Source organism: Canis lupus, chromosome 1 (assembly GCF_048164855.1).
Source record: "Canis lupus baileyi chromosome 1, mCanLup2.hap1, whole genome shotgun sequence".
Taxonomy (NCBI): domain Eukaryota; kingdom Metazoa; phylum Chordata; class Mammalia; order Carnivora; family Canidae; genus Canis; species Canis lupus.
This window is the reverse complement of record NC_132838.1, coordinates 105187839-105207461: the sequence shown is the minus strand read 5'-3', so window position 1 is coordinate 105207461 and position 19623 is coordinate 105187839. Positions and strand designations below refer to the sequence as shown.

Genomic DNA, 19623 nt, shown 5'->3' with positions numbered 1-19623 from the left:
CTTCCAATCCATGAGCATGGAATGTCTTTTTTGTTGTTGTTGTCTTTCCATTTGTTTGTGTCATCTTCAATTTCTTTCATAGTGTTTTATAGTTTTCAGAGTACAAATCTTATAGGTCTTTCACTTCTTTGGTTATTAGGTTTATTCCTAGGTATCCTATTATTTTGGGTGCAATTGTAACTGGGATTATTTTCTTAATTTCTCTTCCTCCTGCTTCATTATTGGTGTATAGAAATGCAACAGATTTTTGTACATTGGTTTTTGTATCCTGCAACTTTACTGAATGCTTTTATCAATTCTACTGGGTTTTTTTTTTTTATTTTTTTATTTTTTTTTTTTATTTTTTTTTTAACTTTTATTTATTTATGATAGTCACAGAGAGAGAGAGAGAGGCAGAGACACAGGCAGAGGGAGAAGCAGGCTCCATGCACTGGGAGCCCGACGTGGGATTCGATCCCGCGTCTCCAGGATCGTGCCCCGGGCCAAAGGCAGGCGCCAAACCGCTGCGCCACCCAGGGATCCTCTACTGGGTTTTTAGTAGAGTTTCTGCATTTTCTTTATATTGTATGTCATCTGCAAATAGTGAAAGTTTTACTTCTTCCTTACCAATTTGGATGCCTTTTATTTTTGTTGCTGTTGTTGTTGTCTGATATGGCTAGGACCCCCAATGCTATGTTGAATAAAAGTGGTGAGAGTGGACATCTTTGTCTTGTTTCTGATGTTAGGGGGAAAGCTCTCAATTTTGCCCCATTGAGGATGAAGTTAGCTGTAGGTTTTTATAAGGTCTTTGTTATGTTGAGATATATTCCCTCTAAACTTATTATGTTGAAGGATTTTTTTTTTTTAATATGAATGGGTGTTTTACTTTGTCAAATGCTTTTTCTGCATTAATTGAAATAATCATATGGTTCTTATCCTTTCCCTTATTGATGTGATGTATCATATTGACTTGCAAATACTGAACTACCCTTGCAACTCAGACATAGTGTATGATTCTTTGAGTTTGTTGAATTTGGTTTGTTAGTAATTTATTTAGGGTTTTTTTTTTTTTTTGCATATATGTTCACCAGGAATATTGGCCTATATTCTCTTTTTTAGTACTGTCTTTATCTGGTTTTGGTATTATGATAGTACTGGCCTCATAGATTAAATATGGGAAGTTTTCTTTCCTTTTCCTTTTTCAGAAAATTTGAGAAGAATAGGTATGAACTCTTCTTTAAATGTTTGGTAGAATTCACCTGTGAAGCCATCTGGCCTGGACTTTTGTTTGTTGGGAGTTTTTTTTATTACTAATTCAGTTTCTTTGCTGGTTACCAGTCTATTTTTATTTCTTTCTTCAGTTTTGGAAGTTTGTATTTCTAGGGATTTATCCGTTTCTTCTAAGTTGTCCAATTTGTTGGCATATAGTATTTCATAATATTCTCATAATTGTTTGTATTTCTGTGATGTTGGTTGTTATTTCTCTCATTTGTGATTTCTCATTGATTTTATCTGAGTCCTTTCCCTTTTCTTCTTGATAAGTCTGGCTAGAGGTTTATCAATTTTATTGATTTTTTTTTTTCAAAGAACCAGCCCCTGGTCTCATTGATCTCTTCTATTTTTTTTTTTTTGTTTCTGTATGATTTATTTATGTCCTAATCTTTAGTATTTCCTTCATTCTGCTTGTTTTAGGTTTTGTGTATTGTTCTTTCTCTAGCTCTTTTAGGTGTAATATTAGGTTATTTCATATTTTTCTTGATTCTTGAGGTACTCCTGTATTTCTATGAAATTTTCCATATAGAACCACTTTTGCTGTATCCCATATGTTTTGGACCATTATGCTTTCATTTTCATTTATTTCCATATACTTTTTATTTTTTTCCATATACTTTTTAAATTTATTCTTTCATTTCCTGGTTGGCCCATTCATTGTTTAGTAACATGTTGTTTAACCTCTGTGTATTTGTAATCTGTCCACATTTTTTGTGAAAAAAGTCTCTTGTGGTTGACTTCTAGTTTCACAGCATTATGATCAGAAAATATGAATAGTATGAATTTTATCTTCTTGAATTTGTTGAGGTTTGTTTTGTGGGCCAATATATGGTCTATTCTGGAGAATGTTCTGTGTGCACTTGAAAAGAATGTGTATTTGTTATTTTAGGATGGAATGTTCTGAATATATGTGTTAAATCCATCTGTTCCAGTGTGTCATTCAAAGCCATTGTTTCCTTGTTGGTTTTCTGTTTAGTTCTGTCTGTTGATGTAAGTTGGGTGTTAGAGTCCCCTCCTATAATTGTATTATTATCAGTTCCTTTATGTTTGTGATTGTTTTATGTATTAAAATACTCCTCTGTTGGGTGCATAAATATTTACTATTACATAGTACAGCATAATCTTCCTTCTGCAAAGTCCCCAAATCTATCCCCAACACTGAATTTTTTAAATGTGCAGTAAACAAATTCATGAAATGATTTGATAATATGATTGGATTCTCTTTTCAGTTATATCTGGGTCACTTACATTTAAAACTGAGGATGCACATTATAAATGTAATCAAGTAAAGAAGCCTATCAAAATGGTTCTTCACTGGGGATCCCTGGGTGGCTCAATGATTTGGCCCTTGCCTTTGGTCCAGGGCGTGATCCTTGAGTCCTGGGATCGAGTCCCACATTGGGCTCCCTGCATGGAGCCTGCTTCTCCCTCTGCCTGTGTCTCTGCCTCTCTCTCTCTGTATCTCTCATGAATAAATAAATAAAATCTAAAAAAAAAAAAAAGGTTCCTTACTGGGGCACCTCGGAAGTTCAGTCAGTTAAGCATCTGCCTTCAGCTCAGGGTCCTGGAATTGAGCCCTGCATTTGGCTTCCTGCTTAGCAGGGAGTCTGCTTCTTCCTCTGCTCCTCCCCTGATTAGTGTGCTCTCTCTCTCTCTCTCTCAAATAAGTAAAAATCTTAAAAATATATATAATTCCTTACTGTCACAACCTGAAAGAATTCTTCCTAGTGTCAAAACCAACATTTGCATAACGGTGGGAAACTTTTGATCCATTCTTTATTGATAACAAAATATCATATTTATTTGAAAAATTGCAAAAGTCATAAACTTACAAAGTCTTTAGACAAGATCAATCTTCACTTGTCAGACATTCATACTGGGAATATCTTAAAATTATACTGAATAGGGCACTGTTTAAGCAAGTCAAACATTACTAAACACCAGTAAATAAATACCTCAGAAAAGTCTTAAGATGTAATATATGTGGCAACATTTTCATCCAAAAATCAATCTTTGTGGGATCATCACAATTTTGGAATGAAAAGTTAAGATTTTATGAGCAATAATACTCAAACCTTAGTAAATACTAAGGAATTCAAATGTAATGAACATCAAAACTCTAAATTTTACTTTAAATCTTATGAAATGCCACATAATGTATATGGCAGTGAAACCTTACGAATTTAATATAGTAAAAAATTTTTATCCAAAATGAAATAGAAAAAGAACAAAGGTGCTAAAAATAAAGTAATATTTTAATGAAAATACATTAGTTACTTTGGATAAAAGTAAAGTGAATTTGGTAGAAGAGATCCAGATATCCAAGAGATACATGAAAAGATATTCATCATCACTTACCATCAGGGAAGAGCAAATCAAAACTACAGAGATATTGCCTCAGACCTGTGAAAATGGCTAAAATCGACAACACAAGAAATAAGAAATGTTGGCAAGGACTTGGAGAAAAAGGAACCCTTGTGTACTACTGTTGGTGAAAATGCAAACTGGTACAACCACTGTGGAAAAGAGTATGAAGATTCCTCAAAAAGTTAAAAATAGAATTACCCGGGCAGCCTGGGTGGCTCAGCGGTTTAGCGCCACTTTCAGCCCAGGGTGTGATCCTGGAGACCTGGGATCAAGTCCCCAAGTCAGGCTCCCTGCATGGAGCCTGCTTCTCCCTCTACCTGTGTCTCTATCTCTCTGTCTCTCTGTCTCTCTCTCTGTATCTCAAATAAATGAATGAATGAATGAATAAATAGATAAATAATAAATAAATAAATAAATAAATAAATAAATAAATAAATAAATAAATAAATAAATAAATAAATAATAGAATTACCCTATGATCCAGCAAATGAACTACTGGGTTTTTTCCCAAAGAATACAAAAACACTAGTTCAAAGGGAAGGATGCACCCTGATGTTTCTAGCAGCATTGTCTTCTCCATAGTAGCCAACATATCACAGCAGCACAAGTGTCCATTTATTTTTTTTAAGATTTTATTTATTTATTCATGAGAGACAGGGAGAGAGGCAGAGACACAGGCAGAGGGAGAAGCAGGCTCCACGTAGGGAGCCCGACGTGGGACTCGATCCTAGGGCTCCAGGATCACACCCTGGGCTGAACGCAGCGCCAAACCACTGAGCCACCAGGGCTGCCCACAAGTGTCCATTTATATTTTTTAATTAAGTTTTTAATTTTAATAATAACATAGTTAACATTCAGTGTTATATTTCAGATGTACAATATAGTGATTTCACAAATTTGTATTTACTCAGAACTCCTATTAATTGCCATCACCGATTTCTCTCATCCTCCACCTACTTCCCTTTGGTAGCCACCAGTTCTCTATACTTAAGACATCTATTTTTTAGTTTGTCTTTTCTCCCTTTTGTTCTTTTGTTTTCTTTTTTAAATTTCGTAAGTGCAATCATATGGTAGTTTTTCTCTGACTAGTTTATTTCACTTGCATACTCTCTAGCTCCATCCGTGTCATTGTAAATGGCAAGATTTCACTCTATTTTATGGCTGAGTGAGATATATATATATCTTCTTTATCCATTCCCCTACCAATGGCCACTTACCTGCTTTCCATAATTTGGCTATTGTAAATAATGCTGCTGTCAACATTGCAGTACATGTATCATTTTGAGTTAGTATTTTCATATTCCATGGGTAAATACCCAGTAGTGCAATTACTGGGTCATAAAGAAGGTACACTTTCACATTCTTGAGCAACCTCCATACTGCTTTTCCATGGTGGCTACACCACTTTGTATCCCCACCAACAGTTGACCAGAGGTCCTTCTTCTGCACATCCTTGCCAGCACTTCTGTTTCTTGTCATGGAAATTGTTTTTGAGGAAAGCCATTCTCACCTTGATAAACTGTAAACATTCAACACAAGTAGCCATAGAACTCTAAGCTCTAATAGAAACTGTTGAAAGCATAAACTTAAAATGGGGAGGGAGCAGTCCACAGAACATACAAATTCAAACAATTAGAAATGCCAGAGAAAGACATCTTGGAGGAACTCTCCACCCAGGTTCTGCGCTGGCCCAGCCCTCCAGCCATTTTGGTTCCACCTGCCATTTCAGTTTCTCTCCCATTATCAGAAGCATTCCTCCAAAGCACTGCTCTCTCCCGCCCAGCAGTGTGGGGCCACAGCCTGGCCAGTGCCAATCTCCCGTCTTTGTGGTAAGCGCTCCACCCAGGTTCTGCCCCAACCCAGCCTACCAGTGGATCTCCTCCAGCCAGGCCACTGTTTCCACCCCACCCATTATCGAAAATGCTCTCCACAGTCCCTGTCCCAGTCCCATCATTCCACCTGCCCACACAAGCAGTTTTTTACCCACACAAAAGTGGCTGGCAGGGAGCCAAGATAAAATTGGCTTCTGAGGGTTTTCAGCTTTCTGTTCTCTACCTCAGTGTCCCCAGTCCTACACCTCTGGAGTCTGGAGTCTCTAAGCATGTTAGAGTCCCCTCACCTGCATCTCCCACTGAGGTAAGTCCTGGGTCCTGGACAGACACACAGAAACCTGCTGCTGGTGCTGGCAGCTGTGGGTCCCAGTTAGTTTGGTTTTAAATCTTTCAGAGACCACCCCCACCTGTGCTCTTCTATCCCAATAGGTGTTGGTGAGGATTTGGAGAAAAAAGGAATCCTTGTGCACTGTTGGTGGGAATGCAATCTAATGCAGCCACTGTGGAAAACAGTATGGAGGTTCTTCAAGTTAAGAATAGAAATACCCAGGGATCCCTGGGTGGCGCAGCGGTTTGGCGCCTGCCTTTGGCCCAGGGCGCGATCCTGGAGATCCGGGATCGAATCCCACGTCGGGCTCCCAGTGCATGGAGCCTGCTTCTCCCTCTACCTGTGTCTCTGCCTCTCTCTCTCTCACTGTGTGCCTATCATGAATAAATAAAAATTAAAAAAAAAAAAAACCCAATGCAAATTATTAAAAAAAAAAAAAAAAGAATAGAAATACCCAATGATCCAGCAATCACACTACTGGGTATTTACCTAAGAATACAAAAAAACTGGGATGCCCAGGTGGCTCAGCAGTTGAGCATCTGCCTTCAGCTCAGGGTGTGATCCCACGGTCCCAGGATCGAGTCCCATATCGGGCTCCCTGCATGGAGCCTGCTTCTCTCGCTGCCTCTGTCTCTGCCTCTCTCTCATGAATAAATACATACATAAATAAAATCTTTAAAAAAAGAATATAAAAAAACTAATTCAAAGGGCTACATGTACCCATATGATAATAGGAGCATTATTTACAACAGCCAAGATAAAGCAGCAGTGTAAGTATCCATCGAATATTGATGAATCAGGGGAATCCTGGGTGGCTCAGCGGTTGAGCATCTGCCTTTGGCTCAGGGTGTGATCCTACAGACCCAGGATCGAGTCCTGCATTGGGCTTCCTACATGGAGCCTGCTTCTCCCTCTGCCTGTCTCTGCCTTTCTTTCTCCGTGTCTCTCATGAATAGATAAATAAAATCTTAAAAAAGAGAGAGAGAACTGATGAATCAATATGTGAGATATATGTTTATTATATATTGATTTCTCTACACAAAATGAAATATTACTCAGTCATAAAAAAATACTGAAATCTTGCCATTTACAATGACATGGATGGAGCTGTAGAGTATAATGATAAACGAAAAAAGTCAGAGTAAGACAAGTATCATACGATTTGACTTATGTGGAATTTAAGAAACAAATGAGCAAAGGGGAAAAATGAGAGTTAAACCAGGAAACACTCTTAATTATAGAGAACAGACTGATGGTTACCATAGGGGAGGTGGGCGAGGGACTGGTTACATAGGTGATGGGGATTAAAGAGTGCTTTTTGTCTTGATGAACACAGGTGATTAATGGAATTGTTGAATCACTATATTGTATATATTTATATTTATATATAAATATAAAGTGAGTTTGAAATTATGTTTAGAAATTGTATTTAGAAATGCATTATGGTGTCACAAAGGTTTACCTGAAAGTAATTTTTATCAGTCACCTCAAGTGTGGAATATGTTCACAACTATATTGAACAACTCAAGTTAGATCTATATTTAAAAAAACTTTTTAAAAAGATTTCATTTATTTATTCGAGAAACAGAGAGAGAGAGAGAGGCAGAGACACAGGCAGCGGGAGAAGCAGGCAGAGGGAGAAGCAGGTTCCATGCAGGAAGCCTGAGGTGGGACTCAATCCTGGGTCTCCAGGAACACGCCCTGGGCTGAAGGTGACGCTAAACCGCTGAGCCACCTGGGCTTACCTAAAAAAAACTTTTTTAAAGCAATGGTTGGTGACCTAAATTATCACATCTATCCCTCATCTCCCACACCCCAGGTCTTATGTCTATGAACATCTATAGAAATGAATACATGATTGAGTACATGGTGAATGGGGACAAAAATGGAAATTATGTTCTGAAAAATGTTATTAAATATTGCCACATTATGGGATCCATGGGTGGCTCAGTGGTTCCGCGCCTGCCTTTGGCCCAGGGCATGATCCTGGGGTCCTGGGATCGGGTTCCGCGTCAGGCTTCCGGCATGGAGCCTGCTTCTCCCTGTGCCTGTGTCTCTGCCTCTCTCTCTCTCTATGTCTATCATGAATAAATAATAAATAAAATCTTGGGGATCCCTGGGTGGCGCAGCGGTTTAGCGCCTGCCTTTGGCCCAGGGCGCAATCCTGGAGACCCGGGATCGAGTCCCACGTCAGGATCCCGGTGCATGGAGCCTGCTTCTCCCTCTACCTGTGTCTCTGCCTCTCTCTCTCTCTCTCTGTGTGTGTGACTATCATAAATTAAAAAAAATTAAAAAAAAATAAATAAAATCTTTAAAAATAAATAAATAATGACACATTTTTGCATTGGTATAGTTTTGCACATTTCAGTCTGCATCTATTGCATAGACAGGTGCATTCCATGCTTATTTAAATTGCTTAAATTCTAAAGCAGGAAATACTACTGGATCCAGCCATGACTCATATAACTCCCCATGGAGGACCTGGTCCCAACTAGAGTCCATCTCTACCTCTTCATCAAAAGAGGTTTTTTTTTTTTAATTAAGTTTTTAATTTTAATTCCAATATAGTTCAGTGTTATATTGAGGTGTACAATATAGTGATTTGACAATTCTGTAAATTAATCATGATGGGTTTAGTCTTAATCCCCATCACCTATTTCTCCCATCCCTGACCTCAACCTTCTTGCTGGTAACCACCAATTTTTCTCTGTAGATAAAAGTGGTTTTTAATTCATTTCTTTTTTTCTTTTTTTGGTTTTAAACTCCACATATGAGTGAAATCATATGGTATTTGTCTTTCTCTGGCTGACTTATTTCACTTAGCATTATACTATCTAACTCTATCCGTGGTGTTGCAAAGGCCAAGATTTCACTCCATTTTATGATCAATATTCCGTTGTATATACATTCCACATCTTCTCATCCATTCATCAGATGATGGACACTTCTTTGCTACTATAATTTTATTATAAATAATGCTACAATAAACATATGGGTGCAAATATCCTTTTAATTCAGTGTTTCCCAATCCCTTGGGTAAATACCCAATAGTTCAATAACTGGGTAGTAAGGTAGTTGTATTTTCAACTTTTGGAATAAAATCACAATGTCCTCTACAGTATCTGCACCAGTCTGCATTAGGAAAAAGAGTTTAGGAGGGCTCCTTTTTCTCCACATTCTTGCCAAAAGCTATTTAGTGTTCTCACAAGTTTTAAGGAAAGCCTCTTTCACTCTGGTAACCAGGTTAACTTTCAACAATATATCCCACACAACTCCACCCTTTACCTCAGAGTGTTCAAACATGAACTTAAATAGGCATGAAACAGTCCCCTCCCACTGGAGGCCAAAGAAACAGAAAGGGTTAGAAATTCCAAAAAAAAAAAGAAATTTCCTGGGGGGTGGGCCCAGAGGAAGCCAGGCACTGTCCACCCGCTGATTGGTCGTGGACTCCCTCCGGAAATCCTAGCTAAGGCAAACCTTCCTGCGCAACCAGAACCGAAAGTTCTCCACCCCATTTCCGCCTGGCCACGCCCCCCAACACCTCAGCTCCACGGGTCCTTTCAGATTTTCTCTCCTTACCGGAAGCGCTGGTGCGTACTTCCGCCCCAACCTGTCCGCGGGTTCAGGCCTGGGAAACCAGTGCGTCCCTCCTGTTGCCGGAAGCGCTACGCTGAGGCCTCGCCCCAGTCCCGCCCACCCGCTGTGCTCTTCGCGGTCTGGGCGGCGTTCGCACTCCAACCCCCGCTGGAAGCACCACCCACCGGCCTGCGCCTAACCCGCTGTTCCTCCGGCGCGCAGGCGCCGCTCTTCACCGACGCGGAAGCGGCTGACTGGAGCGAACGTCAAATGGGCCTCTGAGGGTTTTTAACTTTCTCGCTTCTACCTGGGCGTCTCAGTCCCCAAACCTGTAACCCTGGGGCCTGGGTTCTCCACGCACGTTAGCGTCCCCTCACCTGCGCCTCCCACCGCGGTAAGTCCCGCGTCGCCGAGAGACACGGATCCCTGCGGGCGGCGCTGCGGCCCCGGAGGTCCGGCTGGTTTTGGTTCAGCTGGTTCAGAGGCCATCCCCGCCTGGGGTCTTCCGAGCCTCGGGCCCACGCAGTCCCCGGCGCCCCTGCCCCTCGCGCCGCGTGAGAACAGGGAGAGGGGCGCGTGCGCCTCGCCCCGCAGCCCGGCCCGGCGGCTGCCCCTGGCCCTGGGATCGCGCAGACCCCCAGCCTCCTGAGGTCTCCGCGGGGCAGCCCCGCCTGTGGAGAGAGGACCGATGCCCGGGAAGGGCCCTCTCTTCGGGGCGGGCTCTCAGGAGGGACTTAGGTCCGGGAGGCGGCGGGGAGTCACGGAGCGGGTCCCCTCCCCCAGGCGAGGATTGGGGGGCCTCGTGGAAGCCGTGGCTGCGGAAGGGAGGCCAGGACAGCGGCCGACGAGGGAGAGGAGGAGCGGGAGAAAGAGAGGGAGAGAGGAGAGCGATCAGAGAGAGGGTCCGTAAAGATACGGCAAGCTGGAGGATGCGGGAGGGACTGGCGACGAGGCCCTAAGGGCGGAAGACAGGAACTCGGGAACGTCGCCGCGAAATGTGGAGGAAAGGGAGGCGCTCCAGAAGTAGGGGACCCCCTAGGAGAGGTCCCTGGTGAACAGAAGGGGGGCAACAAGGGCGAGGAACTTCCCACGCACGGTGGGAAGGAGGAAAAAGCTGTGGGCAGGCGATGCGAGGACAGAAAGCGGCGGCAGTGCGAGAGCTTAGCCAGACGGGGAGCCAGTGAGTCGGAGCTGGAGGGGGGTGTAAGAGGAAAGAGAGGAGGGGACGGGGAGAGCAGAGGGACGCCGGCGGGGCGGGGCGGGGGGGCGGCGAGGCCGAAATATGTAGAGATCCCAACGGTCGGAGCGCTTGGAAGCAACAGTAAGGATTTCCAGAGTTCCCCAGAAAGTGTTGGTGTAGAGAAAGCAAGAGAGGAGACAGGGGAATCACAGAAAAGGAGAACCAGTGGCCAGAATCAGGAGAGAGAGACTCGAACAGATGAATAGAAACCCTTCGGAGAGAGAGAGCAGGGGAACCCAGAACTGTGTGGGTGCTGGTTAATGGGACATGGTGATTAAGTTGTGATACAGGGACTTGTGTCTCCATAATGCATTCAACTTTAAATGTGCTTGGTTGAATTGAACAGACGAGAAAGAAAATTAGAGAACTGCTTGTAAGGCTCGTGTGCTTTATAATTATTAGCGTTATAAGATAGCTTGTATTTGCTACCTTTAATTGGCCAGAGAGAGGAGAGAGACTGTCTTAGTCTTATGGGTCACCCTCCTATCCTGGGATGGCATGGGAAGATGGCCTAGAACTACAAATTACAGAATGATGCTTTTTGAAGCACTATTAAAAGTGTTTCTTTTTCTTTTAAATGGATTTACTTTTTCTTTCTACTTAGTTTACATTTAGTTTTTTAAACCAAATTGACGTGTATTGGACATCTATTCTGTAAAGAATCATTACAAGCTTCTGCAATAAGCTTTGGCGACATCTTAAGCCAGCTCTTGTGAATCTTTTCTAAATATTAGGTGGTTGCATTATGGTGAAAGCTTTGACCCCCATGGGTTGCCTCAGTGGCTGAATCTGTTAAGCATCTGACTCTTGACACCCTTGATACCAGCTCAGATTGTGATCCCAGGGTCGTCAGAGCCCCAGCTAAGACTCTGTGCTGGGGGTGGAGTCGGCTTGGGATACTCTCTCACCTTCTCCCTCTCAAAAAAAAAAAAAAAAATTAAAGCTTTGACCCCAGAAGATTAACTAGATTTTTAAAAAATTCCAACCTGGTTTTTAAAAAATACTTTTTATGTATTTCAAGTGAGAAGCCCTGCGTTCTTTCTACTTGTTACCATATGTTGGAATATTCCTTTGTGGTTAGTAAATGATTTTGGGTTTTTTTGGTTTTTGTTTTTTAATTTTTTTTTTTTACTTATTTATGATAGTCACACACAGAGAGAGAGAGAGGCAGAGACACAGGCAGAGGGAGGAGCAGGCTCCATGCACCGGGAGCCCAACGTGGGATTCGATCCCGGGTCTCCAGGATCACGCCCTGGGCCAAAGGCAGGCGCCAAACCCCTGTGCCACCCAGGGATCCCTAGTAAATGATTTTGAACTATCACAGTGTGTATCTGGTAAGGGTGTCCATGATCTAAATAATCAGAACCTAGCTTAGTAAGTTAGTGTAATCTTCGACAGCATCTCTCCTTCCTTGATGTGATTGGTCTAATTAGTAAGATGTCAGCTCCAAAATAGATGTTCCCTTGAGGTCCCACAGGTCCGTTGTATGAACATAATGAAGGTGGGCTGGATGGACTATGAACTTTGTTCCAGTAGAACTGATCTATTCATGGTGAAGTAATAGGCTCAGAGTTGGTTTCCGTAGCTGATCCACTTTCACAGTATCCAGTACTCAATCTCTGATTTATCATTTTTTGAATTATCATGTTAAAAATATTTCCCCATTGATTAAGACCATGAAAGAAGTTTCTTTTGCTCAGGCATATTTTAGATGATTCTGGAATTTTTCATTTTTTAATGTTTTTGGTTTTTGGGGGGTTTTGTGTGTGTGTGTGTGTGTGTGTGCTTTTTTTTTTTTTTTTAGGGAGTGCACTTTATTTATATTTATTTACCAATTTACTTAAGTGAGCTCCACCCCCAACATGGGGCTTGCTCTCTGGATCCGGAGTTCGAGTCCCATGCTGTACCTACTGAGACAGCCAGGCACATGGACTTTTTGAAAAAGACATGAGATGATAAGGATAAAGGCAAAGTGCCCCATGCCTCATTTAGGCCACCCTTCCAAAATTCAGTTACATGTAGTTCCCACTGAACTCAGGTGTGCTCAAGGTAACTTGTGAAAAGGCTTCCCTCCTAGGGCTCGGTGAACCCAGCTGCAGCATGGAGATGAAGGACAAGAGCAGGAAATCTGAATGACCATGATCCCTAAAGCAACTGAAATTTTGCATGTGTGTCTGTGTGGTATTTTTCTGCAGGATGGTTACAGTTGTGATTAGAAGATTAAGTTGGTCCTAACCCGACAATGAAAAATACTGTGAGGAAAGAGGCAAGGCCTAGGCTCAGAGCCAGAGAATAAATTTACAGAGTAAATCTGAAGCCAGGTCTTGTCAAACCCTGGCATTGAACTCTCCACTGGCTTCCCATCGCCCTCATGTATAAAAATCCAGACTCCTGGATATGACAGCAGAAAGCAAGACAACAAAAGAAAAATAGATTAATGCAAAAAAAAAAAAAAGGGTAGGCAAAAGACCACAATAGATATTTCTTCAGATGGATGGCCAGTAAGCTCATGTAGACATGCTCAATGTTCCTAATGATTAGGGGACTGCAACTCAAATCATGCCCCCTTGTGGGGCTATGCTAAAAAAAAAAACTGGGTAGGTTCAAAAGATGATAAGCACTGGAGAAAATGGGATGAAACTGAAAGTATTGTGCACTACTCCCAGGACTATAAATGGTGTGTTCCCTGTTGAAAAAATGTTAGTGATTTCTTTAAAAAATTAAACAGAATTTTCAGATAATCCACCAGATCCACCTGTGGGTACCTACCCAAAGAAATTGTGAACAGGAAACTGATCTGGTGCTTTTACGTTTTCTAAAACTGGCTAACTCACTGTCTTTATCTATCTGATTAGCAACATGTTGAACAGTAATCACTCCTTATTTTAAACATATTTTATCCTGACTTTCAGGACATTCAGTATTGACAGATGTCATCTTTTATTTGTGTGCGTTTTAATTTTCTTCACTCTGTTCACTTCTCAGCTGATTCACTTTCTCTGCCGATTTTTCCTCAACTCTCTGTTCTCTGATGGGAAGAGCACCCCATAGGATAGTCATAGACCTCTTCTGTACACCCAGGGACTTTTGATATCCCCTTATCTCCGGACTTTAAAGAGGTCTCCCAGGTTTGCATTCCATTTCAGACCTCTGCCTTGAATGCCAGATTGTGTTGTCCAACTGTGTCTCTGACATTTCTATTGGGACATCTCCACTTACAGTGTCCAAACATGACCTCCTGTTTCCTAGAGGTTTTCCAGTTGTGTTCCCTTAGTCCTCCACCTCCCAGTTCAGAGTAGTGCCATCTTCCTGGGCTTTGGTGACCATCTTGGCAGGCTTTCAAAATACATAGCACATTACAGGTTTTGTAATACATAGTGAGGGGGAAAAAAAGGCAATATCGGTGAAAGAGTACACGGCTTCCAAGATTCACCTGGGGTGGAGGAGAACAGTGTCAGAAGACCACAGCTGGACATTCCTGATCTTCTGTGACCTGATCCCATGCTGGTCTCCTCCCTACTGGGATTGAGGCCCACAGATATCTTTGCTATTCCTGGGGTCAGGGTCAGGACTCCCTCTTAGGGCTTTCCTAAGGTGGTCCCTCTGCCTAGAATTCTCAAACTCCTCGAATGTACATGGTGAACTTCCTCTCCAGGTCTTTGTTATATCACCTTCTAGTGAGGCCATCTCGCACACTGCCATGTCCCATTCCAGCCTCATCGCCACTCCATGTTCTGGCCTGTAATGCCTGTTCAGCATGAGTCCTTCTGCTCCTTCCTCTTGCACCATCTGGACAGGGGACAGGGCCCTAGGAGGGAGCAGAGCCACAGGTGGGTGGGGTGGTGGGCTGGTTTCCTTGGAGTGGTGCTCCACCCTGACTTGCCATTGCATTGCTGAGGCATTTTGCATAATCTTCCTATGCCCAGTCCACAGAGATTTCTCTTCTTGTGTTTGGGAGCAACAGAGGCCAGCCTCTGTATCCAGCATCAAGCCCCAGGGCTCTGGCTCCTCCATTAATGAGGACTGAAAGCAGCCCCTGATCTAGAGAGAGGTAGAAAGTGCTGTGTGTCCTCTGTATGGTGGGTTAGCAGGGTGGGTCTGTGACTTTAAAGGGAGGTGCATAGATCCCCAGTGCTGCAGCTCAGGTGTGTGCTTCACCAGGAGGGAAGTGAGTTCTGCAGTGAGAGGCCAGAATGCTCACTTGCTGGTCTCTGTGTAGCAGTTTACTGTCCCTGCATCCCTCCTGTGGCAGTGGGCAGCAGAGGATTGACTACCACGTGGGGAAATCTTCCTGTGTGTGTGGTTGTGGCTCAGAAATGTGTATGTTGCTAAACAGTGTATATTTGACACTCAGGATTGTTGTCTCAAGGCCCATCTCGCCTGGAAGAGAAGCCCAGAGGAGGCAGAGGAGGAAAGCCTAAGAATCAGGAATGACTCTTTCTCAGGTAAAGTCCTAGCTCAGTTCCTTGTTCTGTCCTCTGCGTCCTCACCTCCACTTGGACTAGCTCTTTTCCCTCTCAAGTGTCTCTCCTGATGTATTTGCTCACATTCACCCCAGAGCCTTCCTTCAGCAGCTCTCTGCATGCGCATTCCAGCTCATACACTTCCGTACCTTTATTTAATGGAGGTAGAAGTGAAATGTTATTCCAAAAAAATTTTTCACAGGGTTATTTGTGTAAGCAGGCTGAATAGAGTAACACTGACAGTGTTCTTTACGTTTAATACAATTTATGCATGTTTGTTGTACCAGAAATACTCAAATGAACTTGGATAAAAAAGGATAACAAAGAGATATTCTAAAAATAGGTGTCATCTAGAGACTACAGCTTTGATCTCAGTTATTTTCAGTGTGTGTTTGTTCCTGTGTACAAAAGTGTGTATGGGCCAGAGCCTGTAGTATGTAAAAAAGATGTCATCATCTCGTAAATAACCTTTATTTTATCTTGATAGTATGTCTGAGATATTTTTCATGGCTTTAAATATTTTCTATAGCACCACATAAAAAAGTTAATAGCAGTAAAAATAGTGTTTATGCATGTGTGTGTGCATGTATGTATATTGACCTTTCATCCAGGTTTGTGTTTCAGCCTTGGACTTGTTTCAGGTTTTCTCCATTAGCAAACCCTCTTTGTCAACAGACTTTTACTGTTGTGTTTCTTACTTCACCGTGTGGTGGTGTGGGTTCCATCCTAAAGCCTGACCCCTTGGTTCAGGTGCAGGGTCTGCAATTATTACCTATTCGACCAGAGGCAAATTCCTTAGAGTGTGTGTGTGACAGAGTTGGGTCCTGTGTAAGATGGGAACAAATACTCATTTAACTGGATGCTATATCTTATACAAGTTAACATTTGTAAAGTATTAAAGTAATGCTTATTATATGGGGAGTGTCAAAACTTCTGGTCGTTCTGTTATCATCAGCTTCCCATTTTTCCAGTTTTCACCTTTCATTGATGCTACTGTGTACTTGGTCATCCCTGAAGACACTACTCATGCTCTAGCTTATGTAGAAATTAGCTCTCATATGGTATTTACAGGATACTATCTAGAACTTACATATAGTTTACCGTTTGTTGAAGTTTTTCTTTCGTGTATTTTATCTGGCACAATATTATAAAACTAAGTAGTTTAGCTGATGGAAATTTGCTATTGGGAAAGTGTAAGAAACCAACATTGGGAATATATGACTTGTGCAAATGATATTTTATGTATTTATCTGGCTACTCTGTCCTCCTCTCATTTTTGTGAAATAAGTACTCTCCTGATGGCCCCTTGGTGAAATGTGCTTTCATTTCAGGAACTGTTGACATTCAAGGATGTGGTCATAGAATTCTCTCAGGAGGAGTGGGAGTGCCTGGCCTCTGCCCAAAGAGCCCTGTACAGGGATGTGATGTTGGAGAACTACAGGAACCTGGTCTCCTTGGGTGAGATTAGTTTCAAACTTCCCTAGTTTATCTTTGTGTTTCCCTTTAGAGTTTCTTGGGAGCCCCTGCCTTGTTTGACTCAGATTGAAGCCCTGTTGATTCAGAAATGAAAAGCTTCACAATGTGGTTCCTGTATTTTAAACCCAGATAATCACGCAAATTGGTGGTGCTAGAGGTTGAGGAGGAACAAGACCTTATGTCAAAACTTTAAAATACCAGCTTGCCTGGTTTTACTCCTGTAATTTTGATTCAGTAGTTCTGGGAAGAGAGCTAGATGTCTGTGTGCGTCAAACATTTAAGCATCTGGAAGAAGAGTGTCACTGAACAAATTTGTGTAATTCTATTCTATACCATCTGTAATTGAAGTCCTTAGTCTCAGCTGACAAAGGGCTGGGAAAACCCCAGGACATCATCTACCAGTTTCCATGTCAGCAGGAATCTTTTTCTGAGCTGAATATGAACTTGATTGTGGAGCAGGGAAGAGCTCTGGTACCTCAAGAGTGGGGAGAAACTAGCAACCAGGGGCACCTGGGTGGCTCTGTGGTTGAGCAATGGCCTTTGGCTCCAGCCATGATCCCAGGATCCTGGGATAGAGTTCATCGAGCTCCCCACAGGGACCCTGCTTCTCCCTCTGCCTATGTCTCTGCCTCTCTTTGTGTCTCTCATGAATAAGTAAGTAAAATCTTAAAAAACAAACAATAAACTAGCAACAAAACCCAGATGGGTGGGAAGGTGTCAAAGATGTAACAGAAGTAAGGGTCAGACTGCAGAGAGGAAGGGTCTTCCTGAATTGTCATTTGGGATATTCTCCCCAGATAAGAGCAATGGTTAGGAGAGTTGATTTTTCATGGACTCTCAAAGTAACTTGTTCTCCCCTTCCTTCACTCTCTTCTATGTATATGATAGTGGGTTGGGGAAAACCTTTGATTCCCAGTCTTTCGTGGGGACTGTACCTCAAGCTTCAGGCCATCAGTCTGAACTCTGTAGTCAGACCCGAGATCCTCTTTGAACATTCCACGAAAATCAGACCCCCTTACTTTACTTTCGTTTTTGTCTTCCTCTTGCAGCTCCTTTTTAGTCTGTGAATATGGGAAAAACCTTGGTTTTTTTCCTGATTTGTCTCCTATAAGTTTAGATGGTTTTGCCTCTGAAGTTTTCTTGGTTCTGAACCACAGTTCCTCAGTGTCTGATATTTTATCCTCGTATTTTCTGCTATGATAATCCAGCTTTTCAGTGCTAGACAGGTTGTGGCGAAGTCTCCCATGAGGAGTTTTACTGGATCAAAGAACATTCTGGATGGAGAAAACTTACATTTAGGTGTCACAGCATCATCCTGTTAAGTAGAGACGTGGGCTCTGAAGCACCTGAGTAGAGAATATTCCAGATGCTGAAATTGAGTGCAGCCTGAGAGTCTAGCTTATGGCTCCAGTTGTCCTTCTGGCTTTTGGTGCGTCATGGAAGTGTGTCTCAATGGCATTGTGGCAATGTTGATGGAGTACAATAAGGATCTTCCCCCTTGATTTGGTGTGAACAAGTACAGGAATTTATTCTAGGGAGAAAATTGTCAGCCTTCATAACCCCATCTAAAAGACTCCTGACCAAACTATTGTTTATGCAACAGTGTTCATTCTGTATGTATGCTGATGTTCTTTCTTCAACAAATAAGATGTTGATTTACTGTGTTGAGGGAATTTGAGTTCACATTGCTTACCTTATTGAACTCTAACCCATTTCTGTAGTTCATACAGCAAATGCTGTTACTTTGATCCGCAGATTTCCATGTATTACAAATGAAGTTATTTATGTATTTAATCATTTACTATGTACTTTTGATGATATTCACCAGCGTTCTTTCTTTGATACTTGTAATTTATGGGGCTGTTTGGTTAGAGAATGAATGTTTCATATATTTTACAAGATTTCCTTCCTGAGTGCTAAGGGGTATCAAGGAGCAGGCTTTATCCAAAAATCTATATAACCTCTGGAATTTGGTGAAAATATAATCATAGTTATCCTTCCTACAATTTGTTTTGTTTGAGTTAATACCTGCTTATTGACAAATACATTTCTCATTTGAATGAATTTGGATTTATAAAATTGAGCATATTGGCTATCTTGAGACTGTGCTTTTGTTATGAAGTGACTGTGGTCACCTCAGAAATACAAGGAAACTTACGCATAATTTTTTTTTTTTTTTTTTAAGATTTTATTTGGACACCTGCATGGCTCCGTGGTTGAGCATCTGCCTTGGCTCAGGTCATGATCCCAGGGTCTCAGGATTTATCCCTACATTGGGCTTCCTGCTCAGCAGGGAGACTGCTTCCCCCTGCCCCTGCCCTGCTCATGCTCTCTCTCAAATAAATAAATAAAATCTCTAAAAAAGAAAAGAGTGTGCCATATTGCTGGAATCCTGTAATTAATTTCCAGAATTCTTATAGAGTTGATTCTGAAATATTTTGGTAGTTCACTTCTGCCTTTTTAGAGGAGGTACATTTGGAGTTCCCTTCTTTGCCATTTCCATGTCACAGAGCCCGTTTTTTTTTTTTTTTTTTTAAAGTCCGAGTTGGAATTAGTAAATTTAGTTAATGGTATTAATTTTTTTAAATATTTATTTATTTATTTATTTATTTATTTATTTATTTATTTATTTATTTATTTATTTATGATAGTCACAGAGAGAGAGAGAGAGAGAGGCAGAGACACAGGCAGAGGGAGAAGCAGGCTCCATGCACCGGGAGCCTGATGTGGGATTCGATCCCGGGTCTCCAGGATCACGCCCTGGGCCAAAGGCAGGCGCCAAACCGCTGCGCCACCCAGGGATCCCCGAGAGCCCCATTGTTAATCTTTGTAATATTACATATTTATCAGAACTTCTATTTCAAAATGGGTGATTTCAGCATATTTTCCAGTTATGATATTGTATGTGTCTTCTGAAATACAACCTTTCTTTTTTTATTATGGGCTAATTTTTAAAATTCTAACATTTATATATATTTCTTACAAATATACACATTCCTTAATAATTGCTATATTTGTCTAGGATTACTAAAATGTTTATTTTTTCATGATTAATAGATAATTATAGCATATATTATGGAATATAAGCAC

The 19623-nt window shown here is 41.7% G+C and overlaps 1 protein-coding gene across 1 annotated transcript in view; it reads left to right on the top strand.

The window, feature by feature from the left end:
* Positions 1-19623, top strand: part of LOC140608016 (uncharacterized) — a 66249-nt gene that overhangs the window by 19538 nt on the left and 27088 nt on the right. Inside the window, 2 exon segments of the mRNA XM_072782827.1 lie at positions 14949-15039; positions 16389-16515. Coding sequence (XP_072638928.1) covers positions 15025-15039; positions 16389-16515 — 142 coding nt within the window. The 5' untranslated portion in view covers positions 14949-15024.